The 20,977-nt window shown below is 34.6% G+C and overlaps 1 protein-coding gene across 1 annotated transcript in view; it reads right to left on the bottom strand.

Annotated features, from left to right (window-relative positions):
- Positions 1 to 20,977, bottom strand: part of ATRNL1 (attractin like 1) — a 786,695-nt gene that overhangs the window by 733,228 nt on the left and 32,490 nt on the right. The window contains exons 5-6 of the mRNA XM_038578888.1: positions 19,770 to 19,978; positions 4,127 to 4,301 (exon numbers count right to left, since the gene is read on the bottom strand). Of these exons, the coding sequence (XP_038434816.1) occupies positions 4,127 to 4,301; positions 19,770 to 19,978 (384 nt within the window). The remainder of the gene's footprint in view (positions 1 to 4,126; positions 4,302 to 19,769; positions 19,979 to 20,977) is intronic.

Here is a 20,977-nt window from a genome sequence, read left to right as displayed (position 1 = left end):
TTCTCTTTCTTCCTCCAACTTATCAGAAAAGGTTAGGGAGCTCTCTTCACAGAAGGAAGGAAGGAGAGAAGGAAGGACAGAAGGAAGGAAAAAAAAGAAAAGATTATCAAAAATTGTCTTCCGTATTATGTTTAGCTTATTTCCCACCTATAAAGTATGTGTATATGATATAAATGAGGAAATATAATCAATCAGAACATAATTTCCACTGACTTGTACCTATATCTATACTCAACACACTGCTTTCCACCAAGTTACCATAAATTAGGGCCCAGCAAACTATTTCTGTAAAGGGCCAGATAGTAAATATTTTAGGCTTTGTATAACACATTGGTCTCATACATTCTTCTTCAGCTCTTTTCTACAGGCCATTTAAAATGCAAAACTAGGAGATCCCTGGGTGGCTCAGTGGTTTAGCGCCTGCCTTCAGCCCAGGGTGTGATCCTGGAGTCCTGGGATCGAGTCCCACATCGGGCTCCCTGCATAGAGCCTGCTTCTCCCTCTGCCTGTGTCTCTACCTCTCTCTCTCCCCGTGTCTCTCATGAATAAATAAACAAAAACTTTAAATTAAATAAATAAAATAAAAAAATAAAATAAAATAAAATAAAATAAAATAAAATAAAATAAAATAAAATAAAATAAAATAAAATGCAAAACTATTCTTAGCATCTAGGTCCTAGACCCCTACTTGGCAGTTGGCTGTTGCTGCTCTCAATAAACTATACTGGAGTTTACTAGAGTTCTAGATCCCACAACATTCTAGCAGTTTGCTCATCTCCTTCCTACCTACATCACCACTTTTCTGATCTTACTGGATAATTCCCATCGGCATAAAAACATGATGTTATTTTCCTCACTTATATATATATATAAAAAAAAAAGCAAGAAAAATTTCTCTTGACCACACTACTGCCCCTTCAAACTATCACTCCATTTCTTTACTACCTCTTTTTTCCTTGCCCCTCCTTGAACCTTTCCACTCTCTCTTCAACTAACTCAAATCAAGCTTTTACAAACAACACTCCAGCAAAACTTTTTGTTAAAACCAACTTGCTAAATCCCTGGCCACTTCTCAGGCTTCACTTTCCTTGACCTGGTTAATCATAAGCATTTGATACTGCTAATCAATCCTTCCTACCCATATACTCTCTTCCCTTGCCTTCAAAGACACCATACTCTTGGAATTCCTACCTCACCAGCCACTCCTTTTCAGTCTCCTCTGTTGGTTTCTCCTCTTTTCCCCTGACCTCCTAATGATATGGTGCGTCCAGATCAGTTCCTGGTCCTCTTCTCCACCTAGAATTCATTCCCTTGATGATCTCATCCCAACTCAAGCCCCATTTCTACTCTTCCTCTCAATCCCAATACATTCTTAACAAAGTAGGCAAAGTGACTCCTTTAAAATATAAGTCAAAGCATGCTCAAACATTCCCATGACTCTCGAAAGATCTACAACATCCTACATGACCGGTCTCTCTCCCCCACTATCAATGCAATTTCATGCTTCCTTCTAGCTTGAACTCTCCAAGTACCTACCACATTAAGGCTTTCATCTGGCTGTTTTCCCTGCCTTTAGATAACTGCAATGCCAATGCCTAACTTCCTTCAAGTCTGTTATCACCTTTCTTGTGATACCTCCCCTTGACCACTGAATTTATAACTGTAGCTCTTCTCTTTGGCACTCATGATTTGCTTATCCTATCTATCTCTATATATATGCGCATATATAATAATTTACTTACAACGTACTTATTTATTATGGTAATTATGTTTTTTCTAATTGCCTGTCTTTCCTCACTAATTCCATAAAGATAGGGACATTAATTATGTCCACTGATTTGTCCCAAGTATCAAGCATACAGTAAATATTCAAAACCATTTGCTATGCCCATAAATACATGTTAATTCTCACTAACATGTATTTACATATATATAAACATATATATGTTCTGTCAAATATTCTAGTTTAATACATTAATATAGAACTTTTATATCTTATTGAATAATTCTGCTTAAAATGTAACATCTACATCGCAATTAAATTCTATATAAGATAAATTGACTTATGACTGGCATCACTTCTTTTTTATTTATTATGATTTTTTTTTACATCACTTCTAAAAGCTAGTAAATAGGGCACCTGGGTGGCTCAGTGGTTGAGTGTGTCTGCCTTTGGCTCAGGTCGTGATCCCCGGGTCCTGGGATCGAGTCCTGTATCGGGCTCCCCACAGGGAGCCTGCTTCTCCCTCTGCCTATGTCTCCCTGTCTCTCATGAATAAATAAGTAAAATCTTCAAAAAAATAAATAAAAGCTAGTAAATATCCTTACCTACCTAAAATTGAACTACATTGAAAATAATAAAAAAAATTCTCTAACCTGTGAAAACAGCAACAAGTTTACTTCTGACACCTCCCAGCTTAGTACAAAACTAAACACAATAAGCAAAAGAACCAAGTTTCAGACAAAAAAAAGTTAAACTGAGTCACATGGGAAATATATAAGTTTAGGGGAGTATCAAGTAACATTTACCACTTCATTTTAAATATGCTATTAAACTGGGCAGCCCGGGGTGGCTCAGTGGTTTAGCGCCACCGTCAGCCCAGGCTGTGATCCTGGAGACCCAGGATCGAGTCCCACATCAGGCTCCCTACATGGAGCCTGCTTCTCCCTCTGCCTCTCTCTCTCTCTCTCTCTCTCTCTCTCCCCTCCCCCGTGTCTCTCATGAATAAATAAATAAAATCTTTTTAAAAATATATGCTATTAAACTTGTACAGAACACAAACTTTTAAGAGTCCCATGTTTCCTTGACAATTGTACTGTCTTCACAACTCAACTTTGCAAATACCACAATTTATTTCAAAGTTTTACTTTATTTTCATAGGCTTTTCATTTTCATTAATCTTAGTTAATTTCCTTCTCATTTCCACATTTAAATCTTATTTCTTCAGGTTCTTTTCATATCTTAACAACTCATTTAATCCTACCAATTCTCCTACAATTCCTTCTAGAATATTTTATCTTTCATATATTGTGATGCATAATTCTAATTCTTCACTTAAATATTTAACTCTTCCTTTCCTTCCTCTCCAGAATTTACTTTATACTTTAATGCCTATCAAATTCAATCATAGTTTTAAAGCAATCTCCTCTTAAACACAGACTTTTTTTATATTCTCCAAATTAACAAGGTTAATATTTTCAGTGGGTAGGGTTGTCAGATAAAATATAGGATGCTCAGTTAAATCTGAATTTCAGAGAAGCAACCAACATATTTTAGTCTAAGTATGACTATTTGGGACAAAAGCAAAAATACATACTTAAAAAATTGTAAGTACAATGCCTATTTGCAAGGATCCTATCTGCAATATATACAATATTACATACAAAGAATACTAACAAAGTCAGTTATGATTGATTAATGCCCAAGTTGTATCAATTATAATATATTATGAATATCACCCTTGAAAACAACACTGATAATCAAATTACTGATTACAGTAATCAAATTACTCTATTTCCTCCTTTATTCTGTTAATAGAGAGCTGATAAAATACAATCGCCAGCTGAAAAAAAAGTCAGATAAAGCTGCCACCCATATGATTTCTCATATTATCCAATCTTGCAGAGGATTATCTCTATTGCACCAACAGTTAATGAATGATTTATAATACTGGCACTGTTTTCCCAAAAGGTTGTAAAGTAAAGGCAAAGTAAAAGCTCAGGTAAATTAAAATTTACAGAACTGAAAGTATTTTTATATAAGCAATTACACTTCATTCTAAAAAATAAAAGGTGACAGGATTTATAATATCCAATATAGGCATGGCCCCCTACTTATTTGAAGTTAATATTTTCATGCTAAGAATATGCAAAAAGCACTCTCTAGAGAGGTAATGAAACTTCTATAAAACAAACCTAGATGCACAATGGCAAATAATTAACTATGGATATACTGTGTTCATATATTCTCAAGTCAGTCCCATGTAGCAAGTAGATACTATCACTAATATAAACATTTATAAATTTGGACAGCAATGAAATAAGACATTTAGTATAGTCTTATTGCCAAAGTAATCTAGCTAAAAAAAGAGTAAATTATGAACATTTGAAAAAAAACAAAACTTACTTCAGGACCATTTGAAAAGAACTGTAGTTAAAAGTATATCCACCAATCACCCACATAAATTTCCCATGTAAAACCGCTTTATGGGAAGCCCGACCTACAGAAGGACTGAAGGGTTTAACATTTGGCAGAATCCAGTAAGACTCAGTAGAAGGAACATTCAAAGAACAATCAGGACCTATTAAAAAAAAAAATCAAACAATGCATTATACAAAGGCCTTACGTTATGGAAATAGAATATATGGATTAAGATTTTTTAAGACTTCAATGCTCATTATATTAATAAATATAATATACATAGTAAATGGTCTGAAACATAACTTACAGAAAAAATTCTAAGAGCATACATAATGCCTACAGGGGAAAAAATTCTAATACCTAATCAGATACAAATATCACAACCTGAAAGAATCATTTAAATAACATAAAGTTTCATATTTACTTTAATATGTTACTAGAATATTAGACTGCAAATCAATGTACTCAAATCCTGGTTTGGTCACTGACAATAAGTATGACCTTGGGCAAGTCTGTTTACCTCTCCCATCAGCAATCCTTCATCTATAAAAGTAATTACCATCTACCCCTAAAAGCTATTTTAAATATCTAAATTTTTAAGACAGTGGAAATGAAAGCATTTACAAATTATAAACTATTAAATATAAAAATAAAAATTACATTTTTTCTTAATATCATTATTAAGAACAACCAAACTAGGGACAACCAAGTGGCTCAGGGATTAAGCACCTGCCTTCGGCCTAGAGCGTGACCCTGGAGACCCGGGATCGAGTCCCACATTGGGCTTCCTGCGTGGACCCTGCTTCTCCCTCTGCCTGTGTCCCTGCCTCTCTGTGTGTGTGTGTGTGTCTCTCATGAATAAATTAATAAAATCTTTAAAAAAAAAAAAAAAAGAACAACCAAACTGGCAAACTGGCATCAGTAGGGAGGCTTATCATCCTCAAACAGAAAAAATTATTATGCATAATAAAATAAAAAGTATTAGTAAGTGCAGGATAACTTAAATAACTTCAAGTTAATAGCACTGCCTTTACCTACCCATATTCATGTTACTCATGAGACTTGGGTCTCCTCTTCTGTAAAATGTAGACTAGCCTAGATCAGGTTTCTCAAACTTAACTAATTGAAGAAATGCTCCTTAATGAAATATATTTTCACCAAACCTAAGGTTCATTAATTATTTTAATTCTAAGGAAACTAAAATACACTCAAACAAAACTAGATATTAATTCTTTATGTCTGCAGTTCTTTATAAATATAAAACCAACAGAAACGTATAAATTGTATATAAACAAACTTATAAAACCAACAAAATTAATGTTTACTTAATATGATGGATGACATTGTTTTGCTCAAAGTAAATCATAGGTCCCAAGTAGAAAAAGTTATTACTACAGTACATTTTTAACACAATTTCAACAGATCTATATTTTCTTGACACAATTCTATCACTTTTGTTTCCTTTACCTTTAATAAATCTTTTAAATTCATATGCCATGTTATCATTTAAACTTCACTTATCACAAAAGCATCAAAACACCTCAGTAATATTCTTTTTAGCCTATAAGTGATACTACTTGTTGCCAAATTAATAGTCAACAGGAATGCTGCCGTTGCAATCAAGTGACATTTCTACTCAATTATGAGATCACTTGCCTTAAATGTTAATATCAAAAAGTTTTAATTATCTTCAACCACAAAATTTCCAAACAGACCCTGATGTGAGAAACATTAGCCTATAAAGTTCCCATTTGTTTATTTGTTCACTCACCCACACATTCATTCATTCATTCATCTTCAAACTCCTTTTCAATATTTACATGCTATGAGTATATTTTTCAGGTACAAACCAGCTAGCATTCTAGATTCTCTCTTTGATAATGACATAATCTTTTAAATCAGATACATAAAATGTTACTATTTCTGAGTGAAAAGACTATAATCATTTCTTGGTAACTGAAGAAATTTAAGGAACATACTGCTGACAAAAAAACTTTTTTTAATTCCAATTCTAAATCATTTAGAATTCATTCAATTCAGGTCGGCAAAGAACCAATGAGCAATCTCCAGTCCACTATCTCTTTCTATTAATAAAATCTTATTAGAACATAGCATGCTCCTTCATTTAAGATATCACCTGTGACTGCTTTTGCACTAGTAGAGTTGAGTACTTGCAACATAGATCGTATGGTCTGCAAAGTTTCCAAAACTCACAGAAAAGTTTGCCAATCTCTAATTAAACTGAAAATAAATGAGGTCATATGGACATGATATATAAGTAATATCTCCATTGGTATGAATTTTTATATCTTGCTTTCTTAAAAAGGAAATGTAGATTTATTTTAAATCATTTAAGTCAGGAATAATAAAGAAAATATGTTAACAATAGGGGAATCTGGGTAAAAGGCACTTGGATATTCTCTGTACTATTCTTCTTATTCTTGCAACTTTTCCATAAATTTAAAACTTTCACAATAATAATAGCCTACCATCTAAAGCCACAGAGATGGGAACAAATAACCTGCATATTATTTGGCAAAGAGCTTGATAGGGAATAACAGCATGTAAAACTTTTAAGAGAGTCAGAACTGTTGAAGCAGTAATATGTTTATGAAATCTGCACTAAAGCAAAATATTTCAGAACAATATTTCAGAGACCTTAAATAATGGCCCCCAAAGAAATGTAGGTCTTCATCACTGGAACCTGCAAATATTATCTTATCTGGCAAAAGGAACTTTGAAGATATGATTAAATTAGAAATCGAGCTGGGGAGTTTATCCTGGATTATCCAAGCAGACTCTAACTATAATCACAAGTGTCCTTACAAGAAAGGGAGATCTGAATACAAAAGAAGAAAGCAGTATGACCACTGAAGTTAGATGCTGTGCTGCAAGCTTTGAAGATGGAGGAAAGGAAAAGTCCAAGGAACTAGAGCTGGAAAAGTCAAGAATGCAGATCTTTTCCTAGAGCCTCCAGAAGGAGTGTGATGCTGACATTTGAGGCTAGTGAAACTGACTTGACTTCTTACCTCAGAATGGTAAGAGATTAATAAATGTGTATTGTTTTAAGATATCAGACTTTTGGTATTTAATACAGAAAAACAGGATTCTAGAGTTTTTAATTTTACTCAGTAATCTAAAATATCTGATTTTCTACACATAATAGCAGTCAAAATTCTTATCTTTGTTACTACCATATCTTAGGTTAACTTCCAGCAATTATTAGAAGGAATGGTCTAGAGCCAAACTCTATAGTTCTCTATTTTGTTCTAAATTAGTAAGTTTATAATAGAATGGGATTTATGAATATGACTTAAAAGTTTAAAGAAAATTAGATATTTTAATTTGTAGCTTTCTATATTCTATAAAATGATTTAGAGTGTAACTTTATAAGGTATCTGAGTGGCTCGGTCAGTTAAGCATCTTACTTAGGGTCAGGTTATGGTCTCAGGTCCTGAAATTGAGTCCCCAACTGGGCTCCCTGCTCACTGGGGAATCTGCTTGTCTCTTTCCCCCTGCTCATTCTCTCTTTCTCTGAATAAATACAACTCCTTTTTATTTTTTATTTATTTTTTAGAGAGTAGGGGAGGGGCAGACAGAGAGGAAGAGAGAGAATCTTAAGCAGGCTCCATTCTGGACGGGGCTCAATCTCAGGCCCCTGAGATCATGACCTGAGTAGAAATCAAGAGTAGGATGCTTAATTGACTGAGTCATCCAGGTGACCCAAGACTCTCTAAATAAAAATATATCCATGAAAAATCCTCTATCTACCTCTTCCTAATGTGGCCCCTTATGCAACCTCTCGGCATTAACTCTCTCTGCAAACTTTTTTCTAGCATTATGGGAATTTCCTCAAGGTATGCAGATCTCAGCTGTCTTGAAAAGGATGTAATAAACTAATTCATATTACAGTGGGGATTTCATAAAGATTTAATACACTACCTTTTCCACAGATTACGTGTTGTTTAATAATCCAAAGAGCATAAATGAATTTCTAATGCTGGAACTACAGGCATTAGTAAAGGCTGCTGAGAGATTTTTGAGGGGAAAAGGCTATTCTACAATCATAAAGAGTAGAATTATACTCTGATCCCTCCCCAATGTATTACCTCTAGAATTCCAGATTCAAAGACGAACTACCTACATAACATCACCCTTTGGATATCTAATAATCACCTCCAACTTATGTCCAAAACTAAAATCTTAATTCTTCCCTTTTTTTTTTTTTTAAGATTTTATTTATTTATTCATGAGAGACAGAGAAAGAGAGGCAGAGACACAGGCAGAGGGAGAGGTAGGCTCCTCACAAGGAGCCCGTATCGGGACTCGATCCTGGGACCAGGATCACGCCCTGGGCCGAAGGCAGGCACTCAACCACTGAGCCACCCAAGCGTCCCATTAACTCTTCCCTTTAAGATCTGCTCCTTCACCAGTGTTTACCACCTCAGTAAATAGCACTTCCATTCACCTCACTGCTCAGGGCAAAGACTATGGGGCTATTTCTGAGATCCCTCTTTCCCCCCACACTCCATATCCAATCCATCAACAAATCTTGGACTGACATTCATTAGGTATCCAGGCGTACAGCCTTTCTGATTTTTAAAATATGGAAAGGTTTCAACATAAGTAGATGCTACCTCAAGTACCTGGCCCTCTCTCCCAGTTCCCTTGGCCCTTGTCCTGATATAATCCAAACCTCTCTAATCAACAACTACAGGGGTAATGCCTGGCACAGCATAGCTCATCCAGGATCTTGCTCCGGTCCTAAGGCCAGCATCTGTTTTGACTGACTGGTGTCTGAGTGTCTGCACCACAGCAATTATAAACATCTTTAAATTCTGTCACTTGTACAAGACACCAACCACCAATTCCTTCCTTTATAACTACCATCCTAGTCCAAGCCACCATGCTCTCACCTGGACTACTCATAACAATAGTCTCCAAGCTGGTCTCCTTATTTCCATTCTGGTTCCCTTTCCATCACATTCAACTCTCCACCATGCAACCAGAATGATTAAAAATATAAATCCACTCCTATCATTGTTTTTCTCAACATCTTTCAATGGTTTCCCATCATGCTTCAAACAAAAGGAATAATCTCTAACATGGCCTACAACTCCTATATGATTGGCCTTAGTATATATTTACTGAATGAATGGTTGAATGAAAATAACCTTAGAGCTTAAAAAGATTAAAAAAGCATGAGCTATGAAGTAAACCTGGTTTTCCCACCTACTAGATATGAAAACTTGGGATAAGTTACTTCTTTAAGCTTCAAATTATATCATAAGAGCACAGGATTCTGAGAAGATAAAATGAGATCATACTTAATATTCAATAATACATAAAAGCTTCCTATTCTTAAGTCAATCCCCTCATTTTATATGTAAGAAAACTGAGTATACTTCAGGCATTCTATGTTAATGAAGACTCATGTTATTAGATATTACAAATATACATGTCAAAGAAAAAAGTGAAAATTACAAGTAAAAAGTACCTATAATACTAGGGGCCGCTGGGTGGCTCAGTCAGCAAAGCATTGGGCTCTCATTCTCAGGGTCATGACATGGGGCCATTGGGTGGGGAGTCTGCTTGAGTCTCCCTCTGTCCTCCCCCCTTAACTTCTCTCTCTCTCTCTCTCTCTCTCTCAAAAAAAAAAAAAATATTCCTATAGTCACAGGGAAATCAAATTGAGAAAAAAAATTTGCAAGGACAAAACCTACAATAAAGAAAGAGCAGCAAAGTTTTTAAAGTTTTTCCAAAGTAATTCCAGACTACTAAATTACATTCTTTCTTCCTTTCCAATGTATTCTAATCATTTTGCACTGCAAAAGGTTTTCTAAAGGAATCTATCTCTGATTTTATAATGGAAATCAATACAAAATAAAAAATTTTTTACACAAAATGTATAAAATAACTTTGCTTCTACATAAAGATAAAACTTTAAAGTCTTCAGGTGAGTGATAAACAGCAATTCTTCAAAGGTCCCCCCAAATTTGTGAATAGATTTATAGACAAATTTTTGATGTTACTAGAAAATCCATAATTTTTATGTACAAAGATACAGAACAGGAAATCTAGCAATAAAATTTGATATCCTCCAACGAGGAAGAAGAATTATTCCTTACTTAACAGTAGGTTCTTATTTCTAAAATCAAGGCTCTAAGTGGAGTTCATATTATTTAAAGCAAGAAAAGAAACCAAAATGTTATACAGTCAAGTAAGGGATTTTCAGGGGAAAAATTAATCTTACTCTAGAATTCTGGACTTATTGACACAGTTTGAGCTCATACTTTTAATTCATATTTAATCAAAGTCATCATGAAAAAATATTTTACTATTAAGGTGGTATAGATTTAAAAGGCCAAATTATATTTACTCTTTTTTTTTTCAGTTCTCAATTAAAAACACTAAATAAATGCAGCTAACGTTGAACTGAATCAAATGCAGACTGTTAAGCCAAGTTTCTATCAATACCTCTATATTGTAAATACCACTTTTGGTATTTTAAATAAAGCTAATAACGGAAATACATAAAATGTATAACGTATACATACATGTATATGCCCTCTAATAGTATCTCTTGTATGGTATATCAACTAGATTTCTCTGGTTGTAAGCCACAGAAACTAATTTTGGCTGTCTTAAGGAAAAATGGGAATTATTGGAGAAATTCAGAAAATTTCAAAATAAAGCAAAAAAATCAAGTTTAGACTAGGCAGGTATCTGGATTTACCAGCTCACCAAGACTACTCTCACTAAATGAAAGGCAATTTCCCAAAAAGAAATTGGATTCCTAGCAACAAAGGGAAAATATATTGAGAAGGGATATTTTAAAAGAGGTGTACATAACTTGTAATCATTCTAGAAATAATTTTATGACTTAATATGCATACTGAAGCTGAAGTTCTCCGATAAAAGGCAAAACTAGATAATTGTGTAAGAGACTTATCTTCTAATGTCACCGGATTTTGTTTCAGTATCCAAAGTATTCTAAACACTCTTTGGGCCCATTAAACCAATCTCCAAAGTTCAGGCATGAATTTTAGTATATTTTAAATGCTCACAGCTGTTTTGACAATATTTAAATTTTATAGAACAATGAATTGTGAGTGGTAATCATTATACTCTTCTGTTCCAAGAATACTTGGTTCTCTCAGTTTAGGTCAATGATGCGATTATAATATGGAAAGGAAATGTCCTGTTAGCAAAGAACAGCGCTTTCTAACGTATTGTGGAAGGCTTAAAGCAAAGCTTTACAGACTTTGGTTCTGATTAGTTGAAAATGATAAATATAGAATTAGCTAGGATTTAGAGCAGGATTTGTTTACTCTACTTATCTAAGTTAGAGGCAATAATATATTGCCTTGTAAATATATTGCCGTGCTTGTAAATATTTCAACATCAAGTAAGCTTCTGTAAGGAAGGAACCTGTATGTCTAGTACAGAGTATCCTATGAATTATGTTGTGACTCACAGCTCAGTCTGTTCTATTCTCTCTCTATACTCACTTTCCTGGTGATTTCATCTGATTTCATGGCTTTAAGGACCATCAATAGTTTCTAATTTACTATTCTTAAGATCCAAATTTATAGCTATAGTACAGACCTCCTCCACTAAACCCCAATTGTCTCTTCAACGTCACCTCCTAGATGTCTAAAAGACATCTCAAACTTCACATTCCAAAATCAAACTGATTTTCCTCCTAAAGTCTTCTTCGTATCAGTTGATGACAACCCCATCATACTCTGTGGTTTAAAAAGTCTTAAAATCACTTTGACTCTTCTTTCTCTCACCCCCTCCCATGTCCAGTGCATCAGCAAATCTTATTAACCCTGCTTTCAAGTCGTTCTTAGTCCCTCCACTGCCTGCCCACGCTACTATCACCTCTCATCTGGATTATATCAGGAACCTCTTACCTGGTACTCTACTTCTAGTCTTCTCCATTAGAAGCCAACAGAAACCTTTTATTAAAACTAAGACAGACTATATCAATCTTCTGTTCAAAATTCTTCAATGACTCCCCATTTCACATAGGGTAAAAGTCAAAATCCTTACAGTGGTTCCCCAATGCTAAGGCTTAGCTGATCTGGCTCCATTTTTCACCTACCTCCATTACTCCAACAACCCCTTAACCCCACATTCCCAGGCCTCTCCTTTGTTCTGTAACTCTCTGAGCTCATATCTGACTAATCTCCCCTCAGTAATTTAATTCCAGGCACACTGGCCTTTTGGCTGGTCATCAAACAAAACGGGCATGTTTCTACCTTAGGGTCTTTGTACTGACTGTTCCCTCTACCTGGAATATTCTTCTCCTAAATACCTATATTGCTAATTCCCTCATTTGTATCAAGTCCTTGAGCAAATGTCACCTTCTCAATGAGTCCTAACCTGAGCACTCTATTTTAAATTGTAACTCCCATCCCCAGATCTATCCCTCTTTCTCAGCTCTACTTTATTTTTCCATGGCACTTATCCCTTTCTAATATGCTATACTTAATATAAGTATAGTCTCTCCTAGCTTGAATGTAAGTAAGCTACACAAGGATCCTTGCCTTTTTTGTTCCACAATATATCCAAAAGGCACAGAATCACTATTCTAGTATGTAGTAGTTCAAAACATTGTTACATAAATGAGTGAATTAGTTAATAAATCCTGTCACATATATATTTGTGTGTGTGCATGTGTATATTCATATTCTCAATGCTACCTTTACTTTTAGTGGGTTAGGAATAAAAACTTAATTTTACTGACTTGCAAAAAGTCAGATCTGCTGATTTTGCTAGTGGGAAAATGAACTAAAAGAATCTGGGCTCCTGGATGGTTTAGTCAGTTAAGCATCTGCCTTTGGCTCGGGTCATGATCTCCAGGTCTTGGAATGGAGCTCAGGTGGGAGTCTGCATCTCTCTCTCCCTCTGCTCCTCCCCCTGCTTGTTCTCTCTCTCTCTCTCTCATAAATAAATGAAATCTTTTTTAAAAAAAAGAATTTAATTTAGTACATTCATTGTCATTAAAGTTAAATAAAATAGATCATATTTATTATTAAATATAAAAAGGAAAATATAAGCTATCCTGTGAATTTCTTCAAGGTGCAACCTATACTCTGATGTGTACCAACACACTATGCTAAAGTAACCATGCATGTCCTAGAATGTCATATGACTAACCCAGAAAAAAAAAATACTTCAGGATAAAATATTCATGAGTTTGAATTTAAAAGTTTTATATTTTTCTAAAACAAAACTATCATTTTTACAACCTGAATAAAGTCATAGTTTAAGTGTATGTTCTGGTAGTCAATACTGCCACCCACTGGCAAATGTTAAAATCTAAAACCAAAGGAATACAATAAACAGAAAACAAAGAATCCTAGAACCACATGCTCAAATTCAGTTGTTTTTCTTAATATTTAAAATTGTTTTTACATATCAAGTACAGTACATAATTTATTATAGTATTCATCCACTGAAACATTTCTATTTGAATTTCTGTATATCATTAAATTAGCTAAATAATACACTTCTAATTCATTTATTTATTACAGAAACCAAGACCGTACTGTATGTTAACTAAGCGAAATTTAAGTTAAAAAGAATAATAATCATTTATTCAGCAACAACAAAAAACTGGAATGCCTATGACATGTCAAGCACTATAATATGTACTAGGGACACACAAAAATGATGAAAACATAAATCATTCTTCACTTCACAGAGCTTATACTCCAGTAGGAAAGATTTAAAAAAAAAAAAAAAAATAGGGATCCCTGGGTGGCGCAGCGGTTTGGCGCCTGCCTTTGGCCCAGGGAGCGATCCTGGAGACCCGGGATCGAATCCCACATCGGGCTCCCAGTTCATAGAGCCTGCTTCTCCCTCTGCCTGTGTCTCTGCCTCTCTCTCTCTCTCTCTCTCTGTGACTATCATAAATAAAGAAAAAGAAAAAGAAAAAAAAGAAAAAGAAAAAAATAAAAAAAATAACACATACATAAATGTGATAAATGCTATGACTATCATAAATAAATAAAAAGAAAAAGAAAAAGAAAAAAAGAAAAAAATAACACATACATAAATGTGATAAATGCTATAAATTAAAAAGGTAGGGTCCCATTAAAGCATTTAACAGGAGGATCTGACCATGTCCTAGAATGTTAATAGGCTAAAGTACTGCAGGATGAAATTCAGAAATAAGAAAGACCATGAAATAGGAAGGGACATAGAAGCATGAAAGAAACTGAAATAAGTTCAAACAAAGCAAGAGTTTAAATAAAGAATCAAAGATACTATATAAAACTAACAAATTCTATGATTTACATATTTAGTTATTATCTTTTAATCAATATTTCAAAGGCTTAAAACAACAAATTCCAATCCTGGGACACCTGGGTGGCTCAGTGGCTAAGCACCTGCCTTCGGCCCAGGGTGTGATCCTGGAGTCCCAGGATCGAGTCCCACATCAGGCTCCCTACATGGAGCCTGCTTCTCCCTCTGCCTGTGTCTCTGCCTCTCTCTGTGTGTCTCTCATGAATAAATAAATAAAATCTTAAAAAAATAATAATAAATTCCAATCCTTATATGAAAACCATGTATGAATTAAACTGCAATAATGAAAACATAAAGCATATCCTGAAACATTTAAAAGGACTGGACAAGAGGATTAATAAGCAGGACATTCTGGAACAGGAAAGGAACATTACAGGAACAATTTTTAACTAGTTAAGTAATGGTCTTGCACATAAAGACGGTGGCCTATTTTTCATTTGATAAAATAGGGGAAAAGATGTCTTGTGTCATGGATTAAGGGAAAAAAAATCAGACGCTAAAGGCTACAGGTTTATTTTTTTAATCTGTCTACTCCCACTACCTATTCCACATTGCACAGTTTTTCAGAGTGGACATGAGAGAACTACTTACCCCATTCATTGTCAAATAAGGCAATAATCTACACCTAAAAATATTTATTTGGATTTTGTAATTGTTTGAGAGACTCCAATGATTTCAACCCCCTTCCCGGTTGGGAATATCTCTTATTGTGTGAGATTCAAAAACAGGATCCCTTCCCACTATATAAATCCGAAAAGTTAAATTCTCCATTTACACATCTCCAAGCAGCCAAGGTATGAAAAAGACCTATGGTTAGCCAAGTAGATGCTACTAAGCAGGACTTTGCATCCTCCCAAGTGATATAAAGCTGTTGGAACCATTTGGAATGCATTCTAGCCATGCCTGAAGAATGTAGAATACACAGGAAGGATGCCAGTGGTGGGATCCAGGGTCCAGTGGAATGACAGGAATATCCTAATCAAACATCCCTGTGCCTTCATCTTTCAGGTAGCTGTGAACCCACCCACATGGCTTTCTGTTGCCCCTGCCCCTTTCAACAAAGGTTTTTCCAGCCTTTCATCTCTCTTCAGAGCTAGTAAGGATGCTTCTGTACTAGTTAGGGTACAGGTTAGGAGAACCCAAACTAAGTTGCTTAAATAAGCTAAAAGTTAATTTCTCCCTAATGAAACATTCTAGACCAAATAGGTAAGTAATACTGGCTATTCTAGTTATGCCATCTACTACCATTTGGAAAGACCTCAATGATCTAAAAGTTCTACACATCACTTCCACTCATGTCCTATTGACCTGAACTTAGTACAATAGCCATTCTAGCTGCAAGAAAGGCTAAGAAATGTGCTATGTAGCTGGAATGCCATCCTGAGCTAAAAACTCAGTGAATTCTATTACTAAAAAGAAGGGAAGAATTAATTCTGGGAGATAATGGTCTCTGCCATACTTTCCAATAACTTTCTTTTCTGCTCCAGTAAGCCAGAACTGTTTCTGCTTAGAATCAAAGACTTCCATTGGTTCAGATTTTGTTTAATTTATGTAAAAGAAACCTGGAGCCACTCTAATTAGGGAATTAATGGGATGGGGGGAGGGAAGCACCACAACTTGGAGACTGCTTCGTAAATTAATGTTATACTGTATTCTCTACATATGAACATAAACTCTATTTGTTATATCATGATTTTGATGTTTTTTAAAAATTCCTCATTTGGGGATGCCTGGTTGGTTCAGCGGTTGAGCATCTGCCTTCGGTTCAGAGTCCCAGGATCAAGTTCCGAATTGGGCTCCCCACATGGAGCCTGCTTCTCCTTTTCCTATGTCTCTGCCTCTTTCTCTCTGTGTCACTCATGAATAAATAAATAAAATCTTTATAAAAAAAATCCATCTGTTTCAATGTTTGGAAGCCATCGTAAAAGAAAACTGCTTTTTAACATTGCCTTTGCCCCAACAAATTTTATTCAGTGAAAAATATCACAAAAGCAGATGAGTCCACAGAGGTCCCTACCCTTTAAATAATCTATTTAATATGTATATATCATCCTTGACAACCATATATTATGACAAAATTACACAGTATACAACAAACTTGCGTGCTTTTCAACATGCTACTTAGTATTTTCTTTATTCTTTACTGTCTCAGCTTTTGGGTTTTCTAAGTCTTTTCTACAGGAAAGGGGGGACAGTTGACATTGATGGTGCCATTTACCATTAAAACAGACTCCTGTGTAATTTGGAAAAATTACTCAAGCAGTAAAAAAAAAAAAAAAAAATGATAGCAGATGATTAAGGAGGAAAGAAGAGACAGTTAAGGGAGGAAAAAGTATGGTTTAAACGGATTAAGGAGGAAAGAAGAGAAAGTTAAGGGAGGAAAAAGTATGGTGATGGCTGAGCACAAGTCTTCAGAGGTGCCCATAAAAAACTAAATGAGAAAAGAAGGAGACATGAAGACCAGGTGGGATAAACACTACAGAAATGTTAGGAAGGGAATTCAAGACCTAACATAAAGCTGGGCTTCCCCTCCACATTCATCGTCTTTAATAAAATCTTGGTTTCTAAAAAGTAATACTAATTTTTCTTATACTAGCATAAAATCAGAGTAAGTAAAATTAACCATCATAAAAGAATAAAATATAATGGAAGTAGCAATAATCTGTTATTTTTAACCCAAGAATCTAATTCCAAACAACACAGTACAAAAAACTGCCAGATTTTGAATCTCACAGATTGCTTCCTCAGCTCTCATTTTTAAATATCTCAAGTTCTTTGATCATTCCGCAGATGTCCTAGAAACAAATCTCTCTCTCTCTCTCATTTTCCCCTCAATGATTCCTCCCCAATTCATATATCTGAAATAGAAACATCATTTTCCCCTCATGTTCTGGTAAGAATCCCAGCTAGTTTAAGCTATACTGCCTTAAATAAATCAAGGATCAGGTTTGAAGCTTAAGGGAACCAATCTGTACATCATCTATCATGAAAGAAGCACAATATCACTTGCACCAAGCGCTCCACCATAAAACATTCACATCAATTCAGAGATCAATTCTGTAACTATTAAGAATAGTGGCATAAAAATGTATCTGATTTCTGTACATTTTACAGTTATAAAAAAGATATGTATAAAAATATACACGTTTGTGTGGATATATATATGAAACTATTCATATTATCACTTTCCTTTATTTTTTTATAGACTTTATTTATTTATTCATGAGAAACACAGAGAGAGAGAGAGAAACAGAGACACAGGCAGAGGGAGAAGCAGGCTCCCTACAGGGAGCCCGACATGGGACTCGATCCCGGGTCTCCAGGATCATGCCCTGGGCTGAAGGCAGCGCTAAACCGCTGAGCCACTCGGGCTGCCCTATCACTTTCCTTTAAAAGTGAACACACCTTCCCCCCAAAAAAGTGAATACACCCAGCATTTGGGTATATTCCTTTTCCAACTGCTTATAGACATATGTAAGAGTCAGGAATTTTTTTTAACTTGAGACACTACTGACAAAAATAAAAATGTGAACGGCCAACAAAAGTCAAAAAACAGAAGAGAACATTTGAGGCAGATATTATAAATCCCCAGAAAATAAAGCATTTTAAAGAAGGACTAGTAAAAAGAAAAAAGTAAAGAATAAAAAAGGACAGAGATGTTTATAGAGAATAGCATACAAATGTATTCCTCTTTTCCTTTCAAAACTGTTGAAATAAGATAAAGATGACAGCAACTGAAGACTACTTTGAAAAACCTTATGTGTATAAGCTATCCTTCTATTTCTCAGGCTTTAATTTAAATATATTTCTGATGTACCATTCTCTCCATAAAAAAGAACATTATTTTAGTTTCAAGACTAAAATGAAAAAAAAAATGGTGTATTGAGGCACTTGTTAGAAGGTCACAAACTATTAAAATAGCCATTTAATAAAATATATGCTCCAATAATTAAAGAACATAGAGAACTCTCTATCTGTCATAATCATAATAGGTAATCAAATTCAATTCAGTAAGAAATGACTGGTATTTTGTGTCAGAGTAATATTTTTAATGAGATAACATAGGTTTTTTTTTTTTAATTTTTATTTATTTATGATAGTCACACAGAGAGAGAGAGAGAGAGAGAGAGAGAGAGAGGCAGAGACACAGGCAGAGGGAGAAGCAGGCTCCATGCACCAGGAGCCTGATGTGGGATTCGATCCCGGGTCTCCAAGATCGCGCCCCAGGCCAAAGGCAGGCGCTAAACCGCTGCGCCACCCAGGGATCCCGGGATAACATAGGTTTAAGATGGGCATAATCTATACAAAGACTAAAATAATTCCTCTAAATAAGTATACTCGGTAACTCAGCATACTCAGTAACATTTTTTTTAAGTCATCTTTAAAGAATGATGAATACAACCATATGAGGGGCACATTCTCTTTCATTTTTGCTTTGGTCTAACAGGACCTACTGCTACTACTGCTATCCTGTACTAAAACAACACATGATCATGTAACTTTGGATTACGTATTTCTTGAGTCAAAGTTACCTCAATCAACAGAATTAGCATGCTGGCACAAAGCTAGCTCAATATGTAAATATAATTAACAAAAAGTAAGCTCTGGATAGGTAAGCATATGGATAACTAGATGTATCTCTTCATTTAATTCCACAATGATAAAATTCATGATTTTATACCCAAATACTTAAGTAAGCTAAAACTCTTCAATGTAATCTAAAACTAATATTTAATCACAGATATGTATAAAAACTGTTTAGAAATTCTCCTTCAGGAATCTTACTTTTTGCAATAAGCAGCTGAAATCCTTAATATTAATTCTAAATTAGTTTAATCCTTAATGAAATCTTTTACTTTTAAAAATATTCTGTTCTTTTAAAAATAGCCACAAGAGGTCAGTCTTTCCTAAGATATGTTTAACATACTTCAGTACCATAGAAGACCAGTATTTTTGCAGTATACTATGTTATCCATTATAAATCAAATTTGAATGCAACACGCATTAAAGTCAGTCAAGTCATCAAACCTTTCAGGATTCAACCAAAAATTATAGATCATATTGATCACAAACCCACTATTTTAAAAGATCACCAAATCTAATTTCACTTGATTGTCAAAACAGGGTGTAGACAAAATCTTTACCAATTCCAGTTGTGAAGAAACAAACTATTAAGAAGTTGATTGTTCATCTGAAATTCTAAAAATAAAGTACATGAGATTTGGCTGTGCAAACAAAGGAGTATAGAATTTCTTTTAATCTTATTAGAAATATGAATCATTGTTGCAAAAAGCCATCACATGCTTACCTTGCCAACTATCATTGCAGACGCACAATTTTTCTCCCGTTAGGTCGCAGTAACCATGATCAGGACTGCCACAATTGGCTTTACAGTAAGGGATATCACAAGCTTCACCCTTCCAGTATTTATCACATTCACAGTATACTTGACTTGGAACAGAAATACTGGTCGTACACTTCCCATGACCAGAGCAATTGTTAGGACAAGAATTGATTCTGTAAAATATAATTCATATATATTCAAATTCAAGGTAATTACAGAAGAATTTTGGTTGATATTTTGTAAGCTTTACCACTTTTATGCTGTTTTATGTGCTCTGTTAACACAATTTCACAATGTGGCTTCAATGCTTTACTCTGTATCCTTTTGTCCCTAATGCAATTCATTTAATATTTATTTGCAATTGATCTTAATTCATTCAGGGAGTTTACTTTGTCACCCAGACTTCAAACTTCAAAGGACTACACACTCCATATTTGCATAATCTATACAGTTCCAAACACAATGTTTTATAAAGACTTAGTATTCAAGTGTTTTGAATATACATTTTACAGAAAATAATTAAATTCATGAATACCTGAAACTACATGAAAAGCCAAGATATAACCTGGTTATATAATATTATTTAAATAGCATGTTATCATTTATATACTATCATAGAAGAAAAGGGATAATTATCAAATTTTATTTTAAAGCCTTTTAACCAATTATATTCTACTATATACTTATTCTTCCTTGCATACATGCTTGAGATAAAATAAATCCTAAACAACTTGCTGATTTCAAATTCTAACAATCTAAAGATACTTAGAGGGATGCCTGGGTGGCTCAGCGGTTGAGCGTCTACCTTAGGCTCAGGGCATAATCCCAGGACCTGGGATCAAGTCAATTATCCGGCTCCTTGAAGGAAGCCTGTTTCTCCCTCTGCCTGTGTCTCTGCCCCTCTCTCCCTCTCTCTCTCTCTCTGTCTCTCTCTCTCTCATGAATAAACAAAATCTTAAAAAAAAAATACTTAGAATATTTTATTCATGATGGAAAATTCTCTCGTTATAGTCTACATTCCTGAAAAAAAGGAAAAAAAAGAAGTGTATCAAGTTCCTCCTGTGGTCATTCCTGTGAAAGCATCTGACATCATCTCTGATTCCTTCACTACACCATGGGACTTCCAGACATAAAAGTTTATATAAACTGCCAGATACATAATAGATTCTTAA

Source organism: Canis lupus, chromosome 28 (genome assembly GCF_011100685.1).
Source record: "Canis lupus familiaris isolate Mischka breed German Shepherd chromosome 28, alternate assembly UU_Cfam_GSD_1.0, whole genome shotgun sequence".
Taxonomy (NCBI): domain Eukaryota; kingdom Metazoa; phylum Chordata; class Mammalia; order Carnivora; family Canidae; genus Canis; species Canis lupus.
This window is presented reverse-complemented; position numbering and strand designations above follow the sequence as displayed.